At 39.2% G+C, this 18,124-nt stretch overlaps 1 protein-coding gene across 1 annotated transcript; it reads left to right on the plus strand.

Annotated features, from left to right (window-relative positions):
• The first annotated feature begins 9,320 nt into the window (after positions 1-9,320).
• On the plus strand, positions 9,321-17,115 carry LOC143959423 (glycoprotein hormone alpha-2-like). Its single transcript, XM_077468075.1, has 3 exons — positions 9,321-9,417; positions 11,516-11,700; positions 16,708-17,115. Exons 1-3 carry the CDS (start codon positions 9,321-9,323, stop codon positions 16,807-16,809), a joined length of 384 nt encoding a protein of 127 aa, XP_077324201.1. The 3' UTR covers positions 16,810-17,115.
• The last annotated feature ends 1,009 nt before the right edge of the window (positions 17,116-18,124 follow it).

The following is an 18,124-nucleotide window of genomic DNA, read 5'->3' on the forward strand; positions in this document are numbered from 1 at the left end:
CCTTCTGAACATATTCAGTATTTTGGCCTGCTTGTGTATGATGGCCTGTTGGCGTTGTAAACTGGAATTATGGAGTCAGTCAGTCGAAGTGTGAAGCTTGTCATCCCCTGATATCAAACTATATACAGTAACTACAACTAAGAATGATAGTTCTATTTGACACAAAAAATAATAATATCTAATAATAATTATATATGGGTTTTTCCACTCATTATCCAACAGTTTTACAACCCCCTCTGTGACTGTCACCCCCCCCCCCCCCAGTCTATAGCTCTCCCTCTTTTATCTCACTATTGTTTCTGTCGCAAGTGCACTAATATGACTACAATCACCTCAAGCATTTTTTTCATAACATTTTATTCCAGTTGGGCCTGAAACACTCCCTTATAAAAGGTAAAAAGGTTTAGTTGTCAACTTATGTGGACATTCATTGATCTACAGCATGTATCTGTTTTATCAGAAACCTCAAATGCGTATGTGTTTTGAAGGTCTCGTCTGCATCTTCAAGACATGGGCATTACATTTTTTTTTTTTGAAGATTATATTGATAATTTCCACATTTATTGTGGGAATTTGTAGATAAATTTACATAGTCAGAACAGTCTTTTTTATCAAAATGTATGTGTACGCTTCTTTAGACAGATTCCTGTTCCTATACCTAAAACCAAACTAGACACTATTGTTCTCGCTTTTGTATGGGCTGGGAGGCCCCCAGGGTTGTCAAAGAGGCTCTGCAGCTTTCCCTATCTTGGGGAGGCCTTGCTCTTCTTAACCTCAAACTATAATATTGGATGGCTGTGCTGGGTACGGTGCAATGGTGATTTTTTCAGTCCAAAGACAATCCTGTTGTGAATCTTGAAGCAGACTATTTAGGACGGACAGGGAAAAAAAAAAGTATTCCACTTGTGCCGATCACTTTCACACAGCCGGCAGTGTGGTGCACCCCCCTCCCGTCCACGAACATAGCCAATGGCTGGGGTAAAGAGAGTGCAGTGAGACCGAGGTAAATCCATGCTGTGATCTCACATGTCAGATGCACTCTTTCCTGGCCAGCACAGTCAGACAGCCAGAAGACACATCTAAAGCCTTGTACACATGATCGGATTTTCTGCAGACAAAACCTCTGACTTTTGTCCAAAGTTTGTTGGCCCCAAACTTGTCTTGCATACAAACAGCTCTTTAGCGCCACCCTTTGGGCTCCCTCTGCAAATTTTGCGTTTGGTGAGTCACGCTTTTCATTTCATGCTTTTCCGTTACTTTCTCAACGGTTGTTCATTAACCAGCCATGTTGCAGAATCGGAGGAGATAAAGTGTTATTTATTATTGGCCAAGGAGTTATTGCTTTGACCCAAGTCCAGTCCAGGAACAGGAGGAGGAGGTTTTCTTGAACCAAAAATTGTTTGCTTTGGACCAATTATGTCATATGCCTTTGCTGGGAGAGCTCCAGGAGATGAATCCAGATGATTTTCAGAATTATCTCCGGATGACAGACCCCTGCTTTCACCAACTCTTGGCATTGTTGACCCCCTATAGGCTTTTATTTTATTTTTTGGTTGAATAATGATTAATGATTTCATTTGGTATATTTTCTATATTTTTGGATGCATAGAATGACCTTTGGTTAAAGAGGGATTCCACCTACAAAAAAATATTAAAAGCCAGCAGCTATAAATACTACAGCTGCTGACTTTTAATAAATGGACACTCACCTGTCCTGGGTTCCAGCGATGCCAGCAGCCAAGGCCGATCGATCGCTTGGCCCTCGGCTGCTGCCGCCACCATTCTAGGTGACGGAATCAGGAAGTGAAGCGAATCAGCTTCACTTCCCGGTTCCCTACTGCGCATGCGCAAGTCGCGCAGCGCAATAGGAATTGTCCGCGCTGTCTCTGAGACCCGTGTGTGTCCCAGCAGACAGCGCGGCAGGACAGGAAATGGCGTAGACTCCCACGGGAGTCTATGCCCGTAAGTGGGTGTAAATACCTGTCTTTGACAGGTATCTCCACCCCCCTCCCCCCTGAAAGGTGCCAATTGTGACACCGGAGGGGGGTAGGGTTCCGATCAGCGGAGGTTCCACTTTAGGGTGGAACCCCGCTTTAAGTTATATAGCCAATTTTATTTGTTTTCTTTTTTAATGCACAATTAAAAAAAATGTGTAGAATAATACTTGGCTATGTGTTTTGCTACAAATGACAGTTTGGGAGTAGGCAGTTACATTTTAAAAAATGCAATGTAAAATTAACAAGGGACACTAACATAGATGTATCTTTGATCTTAAAAAATACGGGATAATGGTGTTGTGGTAACTTACACCAATAAAAAAAAAACAAGGATAATATTATTCTTGATATCACTAGAAAAAAAAGTTTTGAAAATTTGTTTGCAAAAACCCCATTAGTATCACCAGCAAAGCAGCTTCATTATTATCCCATTAAAGAAGAGAATGTGCGCTGCATTTCGAGATTTCATAATTTTCCACGTCACGTATGTTAATTCTCCATTAGGAACGCTAGTTTACAAGACCTTCTGAGCATGCGTATTTGTGCTTTGGACTTTTGTCCAACGGACTTGTGTACACACACTCAGAAAATCTGACAACAGACATTTGTCTGCGGAAAATCTGAAAGCCTACCATCTAACATTTGTCCTCGGAAAATCCGCCAAACAATTGTCCACCAGAGCGTACAAACGGTCATATTTTCAGCCAACAGCCTGTCATCACACAATTCCCCTGGGAAAATCCGATCATGTTTACAAGGCTTTACAAAGCTGATCTGTGCTTGGTTAGATGGTGTGAAGGGCAGGACAGATACTGGGGTCTATTAGACCCCTAATGTGTCCATAAAGAGTATCTGTCACCTGCCCAATGTTATCACATAGGGTTTATTAACCCCTTGTGATAGCGATCAAGTAAAAAAATATATAAAAATAGAAGAAAAAAGTAAAAAAAAAATGGTTATAATAAAATATTTAAAAACAAAATTTCGGAAAACCCTTGTAGCCCCTCACACCTGCGCAAGCGCAAATGCAAGCCCAGGGTGTGCACACACATTTAAACTGAAGTTGCATATGTGTGACATTGCTGCGAACGTCAGAGTGAGAACAGTAATTCTAGGACAAGAGCTCCTAGTTAACTCTAACTGATGAGCTGTGAAGGCTTTTAAAGCATCATCTATGGGAATTTTTGGGCACCATAATTTTTGGCAATATCGCAGACAGGCAAAGGCAGTGCCTGAGCCTGTTGTGTGATGTCATGGTGCAAGGGAGCCGAGCGGAGTGGACGGAGCCTCCTATGCAGGTCTGCAGGAGGGGAGGAAGGAAAAACGGGAGCGGGACTGTCAGTGCTGTCTGGACTGGAGTGGACTGAAGGGACCACGTGACATAGAGATATACTTACAGTCACTGTGACTCAGGAGGGGACGTATTGCATCGGTGAGGTGTCATCATCATCTGTGCTGCTGCACACTGCTGTCAGTGTCACTGTGAGAGTCAATTTCAAGTGTGTGCCTGCTCACTCTAATTTCTTGCCCTCCTGTGTCCCTGACTTACTACTACTAATGCTACTTACTATATCAAAAATAAAATAAGAAATATGTTTTTTGCCTTAATATATACCCTAAGATCTCTTGCACACAATACTCCTGTTTAGCATTTACTTTTTCAGACTTTTTTTTGTATGTATTTGCGTGCATTTTCGTGTATATGTGTTTGTGCAATTTTTGCACGAATTCACACACACGCTCTGTAACTTATTCTCACATTTTTGTTCTGCACAATATGTAAATGGCCATTTGCGCACATTTGTGTGCATTCGTGTGTATTTGCACGCATTTGGTGTAAATTACTGACCAAAAATGGTGATTTTTAAAAAAAAATTATTTACTGAAGAATGCATGGCATCTGTTTACGTGCCTGTGTGCATAGGCACATTACAGTTAATGGCCTGTATTTTAGCTCAGTAAAAAAAAAGCTGTACTGAGCTTTTTCAAGCTGCAGTGTAGAAGAAGCCTTAATAACATTGCTAATTGCATATTGTTTGTAGCCTAAAAACTGTAATTTTGTAACTTATGGAAACTCCAGTAAAAACGTGGCTGTGCCAGTAAATTTTGGGTGTCGTGTCAGTAAATTTCAATCTGGTAGGTTGGCAACAGTTTCCGTAATACATTTTTTATAATCTATTTTTTACAGCAAGATGTTATCAAATAACTGTAATTTCTTCATCTTTATTACATAAATGTTAATGGTTATTGCTATAAGATGTGCAGATTGGAGGTGCTGTAGGCATTCCATGAAAACATATGATGCCTGATCTTAGCCACCTATGGCACAACAGTCACATTCAGGTTTTAGCTCCATCTAGCCCACATGGTAATTTTTGTGTCACTTCTGGTTTTCTTCCATCATTGCATCAGCATGTACTGTGTGTGAATCTGTTCTTATCAATGGAAAAACAATGAAAATAAGGCTTTAAACTTCAGACTACGGTAACAGAATGATGTATTCAGGTGGGCATTGTCCTGAACAGGAAGAAAGACTACTCTCCAATGACACAGGCATTTGGGATTTGTTGCTCATCATATTTTATCCCATAACAAGTTTAATCTTCTCCCTGGATTGCAAGAGCCGATTTGTATATATCCAACAAAAGAAATTCCCTTTGGTTATCACAATTGACCCTAAATAAATGACACAACAGGAAGTGGAAAATATGATGTTCTGTGTAATTCAGCAGGATTAACAGATTTCTGACCTATTCTCTTTTATTCATGAAACGTGTTTGCTTCTGATGTTCAAAAAGTTTGTACGTCAACATCTAAATCCCACTTGCATTCTGGAGAGGATCATCATTTATTGTTTCATGATTTACTCATAGCAGAATATACTTTGCCTTGTGGCAGATCTAATTGAATTCCACTGAAAACGTGTTGAGCCACTACGGTAAGGGACAAACAATTCACAATTTGTCAAAAATAGTTAAAATATATTAAACCTTTTACCAGATGTTAATATTTATACGGAATGCATTGATTGAAAAGATGATTCAACATTGTCAAGAAGTTTACAGCCCATGGGACTGTAGCTAATCTCCCTGGACGTGGACAAAAGAGAAAAATTGATTAAAGATATCAACAAAGGATTGTTCAAGTTGTGGATAAAGAACCTCGATCAACTTCCAGACAAATTCAAGCTGACCTTCAGGCACAGGGTACAACTGTGTAAGCTTGCATTATACATCGCTATCTAAATGAAAAGGGACGCAATGATAAGAGACCCACGAGGACCCCACTGCTGAGATACATAAAAAAGCCATATTGAAGTTTTCCAAAACATACCTGAGGAAGCCAAAATCCTTTTGGGAGAATGTGCTGTGGACAGACGAAACGAAATTATAGCTTTTTGGTAAAGCCCATCATTCTACTGAGGCCTTTAAAGAAAAGAATACAGTCCCTACAGTCAAACATAGTGGAGGTTCACTAATGTTTTGGGGTTGCTTTGCTGCTTTAGGCACTGTATGTCTTGACCCTGTGCATGGCATTATAAAATCTGAAGACTGCCAAAGAATTCTGGGGTGCAATGTAGGGCTCAGTGTCAGAAAATTGGATCAGCAGGACAATGACCCAAAGAACTCATCAATAAGCACCCAGAAATGGTTTAAGACAAAGCTCTGGAGAGTACTGAACTTACCAGCAATGAGTCCAGATCTAAATCCCATCCCACCTGTGGAGAGATCTCAAAACAGCAGTTGAGAAAAGGAACCATTCAAATCTAAGAGACCGGGAGCAGTTTGCAAAAGAATAGTGGCCCAGAATTGCAATAGAGAAACTCATTGACGGTTACAGGAAGCCATTGATTTCAGTTATTTTTTTCCAAGGAGTATGCTACCAAATATTCAATTGAGGGTGCCAATAATTTTATCCAGTCCATTTTTTTTATTATTAGTTTTGAGTGGAATGTGTCAGATTTGGCTTTTTGTTTCTCTACTTTTTTGTGTCATACCAATACAAAGAAAATAAACATGAAAATACCTAAACATTTGTAATTCTAACAATCTTCTAGGCAAAGTGGTACAGTATCTGACAAATACAGGAGTGCCAATATTTTTGGCCATGACTGTATATCTATGTTAAAATAGTCAGTGCTGATGTCAAGTTTTATGATTGTAGTGCATTTTTAGCTCGGGTTAACCAATTGATCGTACATCGCTGCCTACTCCTGGGTTTAGGATGCATGCATGCTTGCATGCCCCTCATCCTGCACCTGCAGTGATTGTACACAGCAGGAGCTTGTCAGCAAGGCCGGGCCAAAGATTCATGGCAGGGACCTGCTGATCGGTTGTGTGCAATCACAGCCCAGAGCTCTGTGTTGATAAACAACACAGAACTCTGTACAGAGGGAGTGATCTATCAGTTTCTCATCCTTGCAAAGCAGCACCATGGCAACTTCAGGTTAAAGAGAGGCTAAGATGGCAGCTTCTTTGATTGTAAAGGATAAAAGGGTTTAGTTCCGATTTAAGAATCTAAATATCATTCAAAGGGCGAGCATTTAACCCTTACTCCTGTATACCCTTAGAAGCTCTCCGGTGTGGATACCAAAAACAATTTTCAAGTCAATAGACAGTATGATCTCTACCTTTCTGTGGCAGGGAGGAATCCCCCGCATTAAACTGATCATCTTACAGTAACCATGGGGGGAGGGAGGCCTAGCAGTACCCAATTTCCATAAATATTTTTTAGCTGGCTGATTAACGGTGACGCACTGCTGGATGACCACACCTTCGGATGATGCTGTGGTGTCGTTTGAGGCAGCATGTGTGGGTTCATATGAAGCACTATTCCACTTGGTATATGGGGGTTTATAGGACCCCTACCCGCTGATGTCCTCCATGCGCTCTGTAATTAGGACATGGTGACTCAGGGGCTCCGGCCTTCTAGTCATGATCAATTTTCTTCAAACCTCCCCTTGTAGAAGTATCCCAATCTACAACACTTCTTTGATCACCCAGACCTGATAGTGTGGACGAAATATGTAATTAAGACACTAAATCACATTGTAGCAAATGGCACCCTAATGTCCTTTGATGTTTTGAACGTTATGAACTACCAAATACACATTTTTTTTGGTACATTCAATTAAGGCTTACCTTTCAATCCCAGTTTGGTGGAGGACCTCTTAACCTTGAGCCCAGTGACTTAGAACTGCTGACTTGCAGTGACACTTTAGCTCAACCAGTTTCCAGCCTATACAAAGACCTCTTTCAGGAAATGACAAAACTGTTGGAACCTTGCAGACAGGCGCGGGAGGCTGCAACCTCGGGGTTAGACAGAGATGACTGGGATGATGTATGCAATTCAGACCCTGGTCTCTACTAGGGACAGACTAATTCACTATAAATTCCTGCACAGGATCTATCTGACCCCAGCTAGACTTGCTAGAATGTTTGGGAATCAACAATCCTCTTGCTGGAGGTGCTCCTCGCCACTAGCAAATTTTATGCATATCTTTTAGGAATGCCTACAGGTCAAAGCATACTGGCAGACTGTAGCAAGCTGCATAAGGTCGGTCACCTCTATTTTGATTCCCATGATGGTTGAGGTATGCTTACTGCCCCTGGCTACTACCAGGGCTATTAGAACTCATCTTACCCTATTGCTAGTTTATGCCAAAAAGCAGATTATTCTCTCCTGGAAAAGTACCTCAGCCCCAACCTTGGAATCCTGGAAAGCATTGGTTAATAAGGCAGTACCATTTTATAAAGCCACTTATTTGAGTAGGGGGGCACTGGCCAAATTCAACAAGGTGTGTGCGTGTGTGTGTGTGTGTGTGTGGGGGGGGGGGGGGGGTTGGATGGCATCGGCGGATATGGTATCAGACTAATTACAGATAACCTATAGCTATTGATATTGGTGTGCTAGGCCATAACGGGAGATGTATATGATGACTGGCATACAAGATAAATACTGATAATTCTGCATTAGGATAACTGGTCCCTTTTGTGGGGGGGGGGGGGGGGGGGGGTGAGTTATTTCTTCATATAAAATTCTTGGTCCTGGGGAGGAGGGAAGGGGAGCCGGGGCCATACTTTGGACTGTATTTAACATCACAGCCCAAAACACGGATGGGGTGTCACCTAGTGCCTTCCTCCATTTTGGAGGCCAACTTGGACGGTATATATCTAGGCAAAAGTTCTATTGTTTTGGGGGAGGATGGGGGGATTAATTCCATGCTTGATTTTTGTTTTATAACAAAATGTGTTATAACCGGTGGTTGTCAGCCGAAGTGTTATTTGTATGCTTAAAAACTGAATAAAAAAGAATAAAACAAAAAACAAAAAAAACGAGCATTTAATTTGTGCTGCTTATGCTTTAATACCATACTCCTAATTTTACATTTATTCGAGCAGCAGTACTAGTGATACATCATACAGTACAATGTTTTGTAGTACAGTGGTGAGAAAAAGAAGATCTTTCAATATTTTGGATCATTGGAAAGCCCCAAGGAAGGGATGGGTACTGCACAAGTGGGTGGTATTATAGAAATCGGGTGTGGATGGGTGTGTCAGTACATAGTACATATAGGTGTATATATTCCAAGTAGATGAAGAAGAGAGGACTGTACTGAATAACCGGCATTCATTATTACTCAGGTAAGATGCTGAAAAGCAGAACTTACATTAATTTCTAGTTTAGCAATATGATTATCATTTCTAGGAAAACAAAAGTACTCCTGATTAGATACTCAAGTTTATATTTGATGACTTTTTAGCTTTATAGAATAGTATCCTTATATATATATATATATGTTTACTTATAATACTCATTGGGGATGATTTAAGTAGCAGAGGCAGTTTATTTAGCCAAGTGAACATTTCCTTTTCTAAGCCCCCGTTCACACTGAAGGTTTTGAAATCGTACGACTTCAAAGCCGCAGGTCAGTGCGATTTCTGGTGCAACTTGGCTAACATCTGTGCGACTTAATGAACAGATGTCTATGCATGTCGCACCTGAAACTTTTTTTCAAAACGTGGTCACCGCAAAGTCGCACCAATTTGAACAGTTCCATTGCCGACAATAGGGTGCGACTTGTCATGCAATTTGAACCTGTCAAATCGCATGACAAGTCGCACTGGCGTGAATTGGGGCTAAGTGAGAATGTTTTGCTTCTTTAGTAAATCAACCCTATTATGTGTTTTGTGGGCTTATAGTTTGCACAGGAGAAATGGCTCTAAGCCAGAATAAGTCACATTTCAGTTACATTTAGTGACTAGCGTAGTTATAAATGATGACTATAGTAAACAGTTTTTTTTCTCCTCCAATACAGCCATCATGTACTTGACATTTGCCCCTGTTATCCTAATCTTTGCTGAACTTGCCCTAAAGACTCAGAGCTATGATGCCGCTACGCCAGGATGCCACATTCACCGTAAGTGAGCACTGGAGCCTAATAAGGTGCTGGGGAATCTCAGCAATATAGATATATAGCTACAGAAAAAATGTAATTAGCAAAACTGCTAACAAGTAGAAAGTTATCTGTATCTTGCCTATTGAAGAATGCCATATTAAAGCAAAATGAGTTTGGTGAAATAATGATAAATAAGTAAACATTCAAAATAATTGCATAATAACACATTTTAGCGGTGATTTACTAATGACAGATAGATTGCACTTTGCTATCACTTTGTTAGTAAATTGGGGAAGCTCTGCTGACTTCCATATCCAATCATGTGCAAGTAAAAATGCTGTTATTTTGTTTTCCTTTCATGTGGTTGGCTATTCCTTGTAAAGTGAAGCGTTTGGGTTGGTTTATGAAAGACAAATTGACTGTGCACCTCAAAATGTGCAGTTGCACTCTTCAAATGCAGTAGCTCCAGAGCTTAGTATATGAGCAGAAGCTCTGCTGAATTCTACCATCCAATCATTTGCAAGCAAAAATGCTGTTTAATTTTGTTTTGTTTTTTAACATTCCTTGCACTAATTTGGGTTTTCTTTGCAAAGTGAAGCTTTACCTCATTTACTAAGCTCTGGAGAAACTGCATTTGCAAAAGTGCACAGTGTATATGCTTTTATTAAATCAACCCCCATGTGTAATAGTGGTTTGTGGATTTAACCACTTAAAGACTGAGACACTTTATGAGATGTGTTGTTTACAAGTTAAAAACATTTTTTTTTGCTAGAAAATTACTTAGAACCCCCAAAAATTATATATTTTTTTTCTAACACCCTAGAGAATAAATTGGTGGTCATTGCAATACTTTCTGTCACACTGTATTTGTGCAGCAGTCATACAAGTGCACTTTGTTTTGGAAAAAATACACTTTTTTGAATTAAAAAATAAAACAGTAAAGTTAGCCCAATTTTTCATATTGTGAAAGATAATGTTACGCTGAGTAGATTGATACCCAACATGTCACGCTTCAAAATTTGCACCCGCTCGTTGAATTGTGGCAAACTTATACCCTTAAAAATCTCCATAGGCAATGTTTAAAAAATTCTACAGGTTGCATGTTTTGAGTTACAGAGGAGGTCTAGGGCTAGAATTATTGCTCTCGCTCTACCAACCGATACCTTACATGTGTGGTTTGAACATTGTTTTCATGTGGGGGTGCTACACACGTATGCGTTCGCTTCTGCATGCGAGCTCGGCGGGATGGGGCATGTTTAAAACATTTTTTTTTCTTTATTTTACCTTTTATTTTTACACTGTTTTTTTTTTTTGAAATGGTGTCACTTTTATTCCTATTACAAGGAATGTAAACATCCCCCGTAATAGAAAAAAAGCACCTCAGATCTCATATTTACACTAAAATGCAATATGAAAAAATTGTCATTTAAAAAAATATATAAAAAATGGCCTTTTAAGAGCTATGGGCGGAAGTGATGTTTTGGCGTCGCTTCCGCCCTGCAATGTTAAGCAGACGGGTGGGGACAATCTTCCCCTCACTTTTCTCCATACACAGCAAGGGAGAACATCCGATCGTTTCTGCCACTGCCAATGGCTCAGGTAAGCGGCAGAGGGCACTGAACCACGGCGGGAGGCGGGGCCTCCTCTCGTCGCCGATAAAAGTGATCTTGCAGTGAATCCGCCGCAGAGACAACTCTTATGGGAAAGCGGACTGCTGGCCGAAGAAGAAGATACCGGGGTTATGGCAGCTAGATGCTGTCATAACAATGATATTCCACTTCAAAGTTAGGATGTATATCGGCGTGAGGCGGTCCGTAAGTGGTTAAATAAGTAAGTTTAGTATATCAAAATACAATATTATTATTTTCTGCTCTTAGCTGAAAGATAAAAAAAGTAAATTGAAACAAGAAAAAATAAACACTGCAGCATTCTCAGAAAGATATAACTGCAAATGATCCAGAGGAAGGAAAAAAATGTATTAAAAAAACACACCAAGGATAGTCTAAAGTGATCCAACAAAAATTCTTTCTGTTCCTCAAAAGCAATTGGATAACACCCTTGATCAACATTTTGTGATGTTATTTCTTCATAAATTGACCCTTTTTTTTCTACCCTGCAGCATTTAATGTTACTATAAGAAGTGATCGTAAAGGGACCTGCAGAGGGACGCACATTATAAATGCATGCGTTGGTCATTGTGAATCCAGTGCATTCCCATCCAAGTATTCTGTCTTAGTGGCCAGCGGATTCAAACACAATATAACATCAGTGTCACAGTGCTGCACCATCAGCAAAATGCAGAAGGTAAGTACCTGTAATAATCAATTAAATATTTATTAAAATGCAATGATAGTGGGGAGCATTCATAACAATAATTTCAAAAGTTTGCTGCAAATCAGCAATTTTGGTATAAAATAATTCCCACTAAGGAAAAACAAATACAGACATAAAATATATAGTGCATTTTTTGAATAATTCCTAATATGTTTTCTTTTGGTGTATTTGTGTTTTCCCTTTTTTATTGTGCAAATGCTTCCAAGAAAAATTATTACTAAAGGATAACAATAATCCGGGATGATTTTCCCTCTGCTGACAATAGTAAACCTCATTTGGGTTCAATAATTACACTGCACTTATATTTATAATACATTGATCATAGTTAAAACTAGGGCTTTTTTCTCAGAGAATAGGTGCAGGAACTCCTCCTTTCTGAGTCACCCTTAATTTCTGACCCCTACTCACCTTGGAGCACGGTCCCTTGGTTCCACCTCCTACCCATCTCCCAATACCGCCCCTTTTAGAGAATACAGAGCTCAAATATCATTTTGTCCTACTAAGTGATTTTCATGAAATTTGTTAATGATAATAAGATATAAAATAGATCTGATGCAGTGAGCAGCAATAGGCCCCACCCCAGCAACAACAGATCCCCACACAACAATAGACTTCCCCTTCAGCAACAATGGACCCCTGCAACTAAATACCATCCCAGCAATAATAGATTCCCAGCAGCAGCAACAGATCTCCCAGCAGCCAGTAACAATAGACCTCTCCCTCAACAGTAGATCCATCCTAGCAACAATTGATCTCCGCCAGCAAATAAGACCACCCCCACCAGGAACAATAGACCTACTCAGCAACAATAGACTACCCCACAAAAATAGATCCCCGCCAGCGACAATAAGATCCCCCAGCTGCCAGGATCAATAGACCCTCCAGCACTTCTTTCAATTATGTACATTCATTGCTGGAGGTGGTGGAACTGCGTTCCCCCACTTTTCCGCTGAAAAAAAAGCCCTGGTTAAAAATGCCTAACCATTAGAAACAGCGCTGCAAACTGAAAGCAAAATATAAGCTTGGAGCATTAAATATAAATTTTCACTACATGCTTTTTCTTATCTTAAAAATAGAAGGCTATACCTGATACAGTAAAATGATTATATGGTTCTGCTTGGTAATTATTTGATATCTAATAATGAAAAAAAGAGGGCTGTTATGTTGCACCTGATTATAGGTATATCTGGCTAAAATGTTGACTGACTGTTTTGAAAATATCCGACAGTGACAGAGTTCATGTAAATGGATGTCACTGAAAAATACTGCCCTTTGCATTTAAAATCGGTGATGCTCAAACCCATGAATTCTAACATAAAATGCAGCAAAGCCTGTGTTTTACCTGCTATACAGTTATTCTCATAAGTTTACATACCCTACAGAATTTATGATTTCTTGGCCTTTTTTCAGAGAATATGAATGATAACACAAAAACATTTCTTTTGCTTATGGTTAGTGTTTGGCTGAAGCCATTTATTATCAATCAACTGTGTTTACTCTTTTTAAATCATAATAATGAGAACAGAGACTACCCAAATGACCCTGATCAAAAGTTTACATACTCCAGTTCTTAATACCGTCTTTACCGTGGGTATTTGTGGATGAGGCTCTTTATCTTCTCAGATGGTAAAGCTGCCAATTCTTCTTGGCAAAAAGCTCCTGTAAATTCTTGGGCTGTCTTGCATGAACTGTACGTTTGAGATCTCCCGAGAGTGGCTCAATGATATTGAGGTCAGGAGACTGAGATGGCCACTTCAGAACCTTCACTTTATTGTAGCCAATGACAGGTCAACTTGGCCTTGTGTTTTGGATCATTGTCACGTTGGGATGTCCAAGTATGTCCCATGCACAGCTTCCTGGCTGATGAATGCAAATGTTCCTCCAGTATTTTTTGATAACATACTGCATTCATCTTGCAATACATTTTGACCAAATTTCCTGTGCCTTTGTAGCTCACACATCCCCAAAACATTAGCAATCCACCTCTGTGTTTCACAGTAGGAATCATCATAGGCCTTGTTGACTGCTCTGAAAATATAGCGTTTATGGTTGTGGCCAAAAAGCTCAATTTTGGTCTTATCACTCCAAATGACTTTGTGGCAGAAGCTTTGTCTCTGTGCTGTTTGGCATATTGTAAGCGGGATACTTTGTGGCATTTGCATAGTAATGGCTTTCTTCTGGCGACGGGACCATGCGGCCCATCTTTCTTCCAGTGCCACCTTATTTTGCATCTTGAAATAGTCATACCACATGTTTTCATAGAGTCCTGTATTTCACCTGAAGGTATTTGTGGGTTTTTCTTTGCATCCCAAAAAAATTTCCTGGCAGTTGTGACTGAAATTTTAGTTGGTCTACCTGACTCTGGTTTGGTTTCAACAGAACCCCTCATTTTCCAATTCTTGATTAGACTTTGAACACTGCTGATTGGCATTTTCAATTCCTTGGATATCTTTTTATATTCCTTTCCTGTTTTATACAGTTCATCTACCTTTTTCCAGCAGATCCTTTGACAATTATTTTGCTTTCCCCATGACTCAGAATCCAGAAACGTCTGTGCAGCACTGTATGAAAGATGCAAGGGTCTGCCCAGGAGTCCAGAAACTCATTGATCTTTTATACACACACACACTAATTACAAGCAAACAGATCACAGGTGAGGATGGTTATCTTTAATAGCCATTCATACCCCTTTGCGTCAACTTGTGCATGTTATCAGGCCAAAATCACCAGGGTATGTAAACTTTTGATCAGGGGCATTTGGGTAGTTTCTGTTGTCATTATGATTTAAAAAGAGTAAACACAGTTGATCGATAATAAATGGCTTCAGCCAAACACTAACCATGAGTGAAAGAAAAGTTTTTGTGTTATCATTCATATTCTCTGAAAAATGGCCAAGAAATCATAAATTCTGCCAGGGTGTGTAAACTTATGAGCTAAACTGTATATGTAAAATAAAACAGATCTCAATAGGACCTACTGCATTCAAAGAAACTCAATGGTACAACACAGCCTCAACATTTATTTATACTACACCAATAAAGTTAAAGGAAATCGCAGATGTGCATTTAAAGTGCACTGAAAGCACAAGTCCATTTTTGTAACACGTTCTAGTTACTATGTGCTGCTAGTTTTCCCAGTTACATTTATTACTATTACAACAATTACAATTTTTACAATTTTTTTTCACAGTGTTCACTCCTGGACCCATTTATTTTTTTCTTATAATGCTGTCTCCACTAACACACTGTTTTTCTGATAGCTGACAAAACAACTGTTAAAATCATCCCAATTTACTTGTTTATGCTGGATTTACCTGGTCTATTGTAAAGTAGGGTTGTATTTATAAAAGATTTGCATAGCAATTTGCAAGTGCATGTAAAATCAATCAGAGCAAATGGAGCAAAAATAAGTGTTTTTAGGCCATTTCCTGTGCCAGTCAAATGTTTTTCATGGATTTAAATTGAAAATACTGTATTTCACCACTAGAAAGTTCCTATGACACTTAGGACCATCTAGTACTAGCCAAATGCGTTATTTTTTGTTTTAGTGGTCCTGAAATGTGGTGGTTACATTTGTTTTCTTTTTTTTCTTACACTCTTTTCCCCTTATTTGAACCTGATAATACTGACATCAACTCACTTCCTGTCTACCTTGGCCAATTCACTCATAAAAATACAAGGCTTCCTCTGAATGGTGCTCAGCCTAATCCATCTTTGTTCTGGCAGCGGAAGTCATCCATGCTACTGCCAGAACTTAGCATTGCATACTGTATGTAGCTGATGCTACTACAGTATAATACAGTACTCAGAGCTGATAAATAACTTACCAATGGAAATGGTTTGCTTGGACCTGCTTGGCCCAAATTACAGTATATAAAGTGACAAGAAACATGGACTTTGGCTTTAAGTTTAGTTTTAAATTAGTAGGTCATTGCTATACCTGGGTTTCACAACTGAGTACACATACCTGCAATTGCCAACAAATGTTACCAGTGACTGTAACTTAGCTACACTGCTGGCTCAATGATACCACAAGTATTGAAACCATAGACAGCCAGGAATCTAATTTAGGAGGTCAGGAATGGCAGCCTCAATATTTTTCCGTTAAAGGTTTCCTTAAGGCTGGGTTCACACTATTGTGAATTTGCATAGCAGGAGATTGTGACAGGCTCTCTATGGAGCTGGTTCACACATCTCTGCAGTGGCTCTGGTGCAAATTGCACAGGAGTCCTGTGCATCTTTTGGTCTGTTTTAGGTCCGAATTCAGCCCAAAATTGGGACTGAAATTGGACCTGAAATGGTGAATGGAGATGCACTGGGCTCCTGCTGTGAGCCGCTACATTCTCTGGTGTGAACCCAGCCTTAAAGTTGAATTGCAGGCAAACAGATAAAAGCATTAAATACATATACCGTATGTGAACCCTTTAATGTAATCAGCTGCTTGTAATCCTGTCCAGTCTTGTATATGGTTTTATAAAAAGTAGAACTGGATGGAATTATATTTTAAATTTACCACAGACCAACCCATAGTAAGACCTTATCAGGAAGGTTCTTGACGTCACATTAAGTACTTCTTAAATTATGTACTTTAAAAATATACTGTCCAACATGATTAATTGTGAAAATGCTAAAGGTTTGCACAAGTACTTGGTAGAAATTGAACTTAGGTTCAGTTCTCTCAAGGATCTTATTTGCATGCAGTTCTTATATTCTCATTGTATCTGTGTGATCCAGTTTCCTGCCCCAAACCCACAAAACTTGCTAATAGGATATTGGGTTTCCAGTCAAATTGATTCTGGTGTGTCTATCTATCTGTGTGTATGACTGGTATGGGAATACCACTATGAAAGTTGTTTTGGGATGAAAGGACTGATGTAAATGATCTTCATAATAATAGTAAAATTGCTGTATATTTGGTTGTCGTTATATTTGAAAAAAATAGACTAAAATATGTCAATGTGATCCTGTCCTTTTCCAGGTGAAGGTTCATCTGTTTTGTGGGGCATCTCGCTGGGAGGAAATCGAAATTGGTTCTGCAGAGACATGCCAATGTGATATGTGTCGTCTGGCCCGATATTAACTTATGTACACCACCAGAATCACCCAACCATATATAGAGGCTTACAGTAATTGCACTATGTTTTAAAAACATTTAAAAGTTGGGACCCTATGTACAATAAGCAGTCATCAACCAATGTAGCCATTGCACAGCTTTATCACCCTAGATTCAATGTGATGGACATTCAGGTAAAGTCTGGTGCATGGAAAGGTGCATTCATTTTTATTGATACTCAAGGTGGAAATCAAGTTATAACTGGTGCCACAATCCTTAGATCAGGAATTGATCAGAATTCTCATTTTAGATTAGTCCACCCAAAAAACTTAAGCTACATTATACATTTTTTAAATTCAATTTCCTTTAGATTCACCTTCAACTATATAGGGCAAGGGCTTGCCTGATTGCACACAAATTGAAAGTGTTTAGGTTTGACCTCATATCACATGGTTTTGGTAAATTTAAAGAAAGTTTGTACAAGAAATTTGTATAATGTATGGCCAGCATTACATGTATTTTTACAGTTAATACTGGTGGGTTAAGTAGTTAACTATTTAAAGATCTGATCATTTTTAGATAGAAATAATACAAAGCAGATAAGCGAGTCAACAAACTAGTGTCTGTCCGTAAAATACTACTTTTAGGTGGATATACCCTTGAATAATTACAATCAGCCCTTAATTATTCCATATGCGATTAGCAAACATAAAGTAAATATCTTTTTATTTACTATGGACCCCAGCTTGAATTTTCTGTTTGAAACATTTATTAAAAATGAACACTGTGTAAACATCCCGTTGTATACCCCTTTACCCCTTAATTTATAAGGCTTTCTAGTTATATTTATATAAAATATTCTATGTAAATTGTGATTCTGGGCAGGTTTGAAATTCAAGCACTGCTCTGAAATTCATTTTTTTAATTTAATATTTATAATAAATTGTGTATGGTTGTGCTTTAATTTACTAGTAAATATACCGTATAATAAATGGAAAGAAGTATTGTTTGTATTGGATTTATTCCTTTCCCAGCTCTTTCCAGGAAAAAGCTTAGGCCTCATTCAGATGGGTGCTGACACACATAGCCTGTGATTGAGTGCCCTGTTTACGCAGCTTCAGCCACCAGATGCTGCGTGCAGGCAGCCCATTCATATCCATTAGGACACAGTGGTTGCATGGACACAGACGCTCATCCCAATTTGAAAGGTGTCAAATTGGGACAAGTGGCTGTGTCCATGCAGCCACGGTATCCCAATAGAAATAAAGTGCCTGCCTGCATGCAGCATCTGGAACCTGAAGCCGCATAAACAAAGCATAAACAAGGCCCTCCTCATTGTCCT

Source organism: Lithobates pipiens, unplaced genomic scaffold (assembly GCF_037356315.1).
Source record: "Lithobates pipiens isolate NorthernLeopardFrog02 unplaced genomic scaffold, aLitPip1_a1.2 Scaffold_74, whole genome shotgun sequence".
NCBI classification, from domain to species: Eukaryota; Metazoa; Chordata; class Amphibia; order Anura; family Ranidae; genus Lithobates; species Lithobates pipiens.

Excerpts from the sequence above, each read along its gene's own strand:
- LOC143959423 (XM_077468075.1), top strand. The coding sequence starts at position 9,321 with ATGTACTTGACATTTGCCCCTGTTATCCTAATCTTTGCTGAACTTGCC. Across the intron at positions 9,418-11,515 it reads GCCAGGATGCCACATTCACC|CATTTAATGTTACTATAAGA; the intron begins GTAAGTGAGCAC and ends TCTACCCTGCAG. Across the intron at positions 11,701-16,707 it reads CCATCAGCAAAATGCAGAAG|GTGAAGGTTCATCTGTTTTG; the intron begins GTAAGTACCTGT and ends GTCCTTTTCCAG.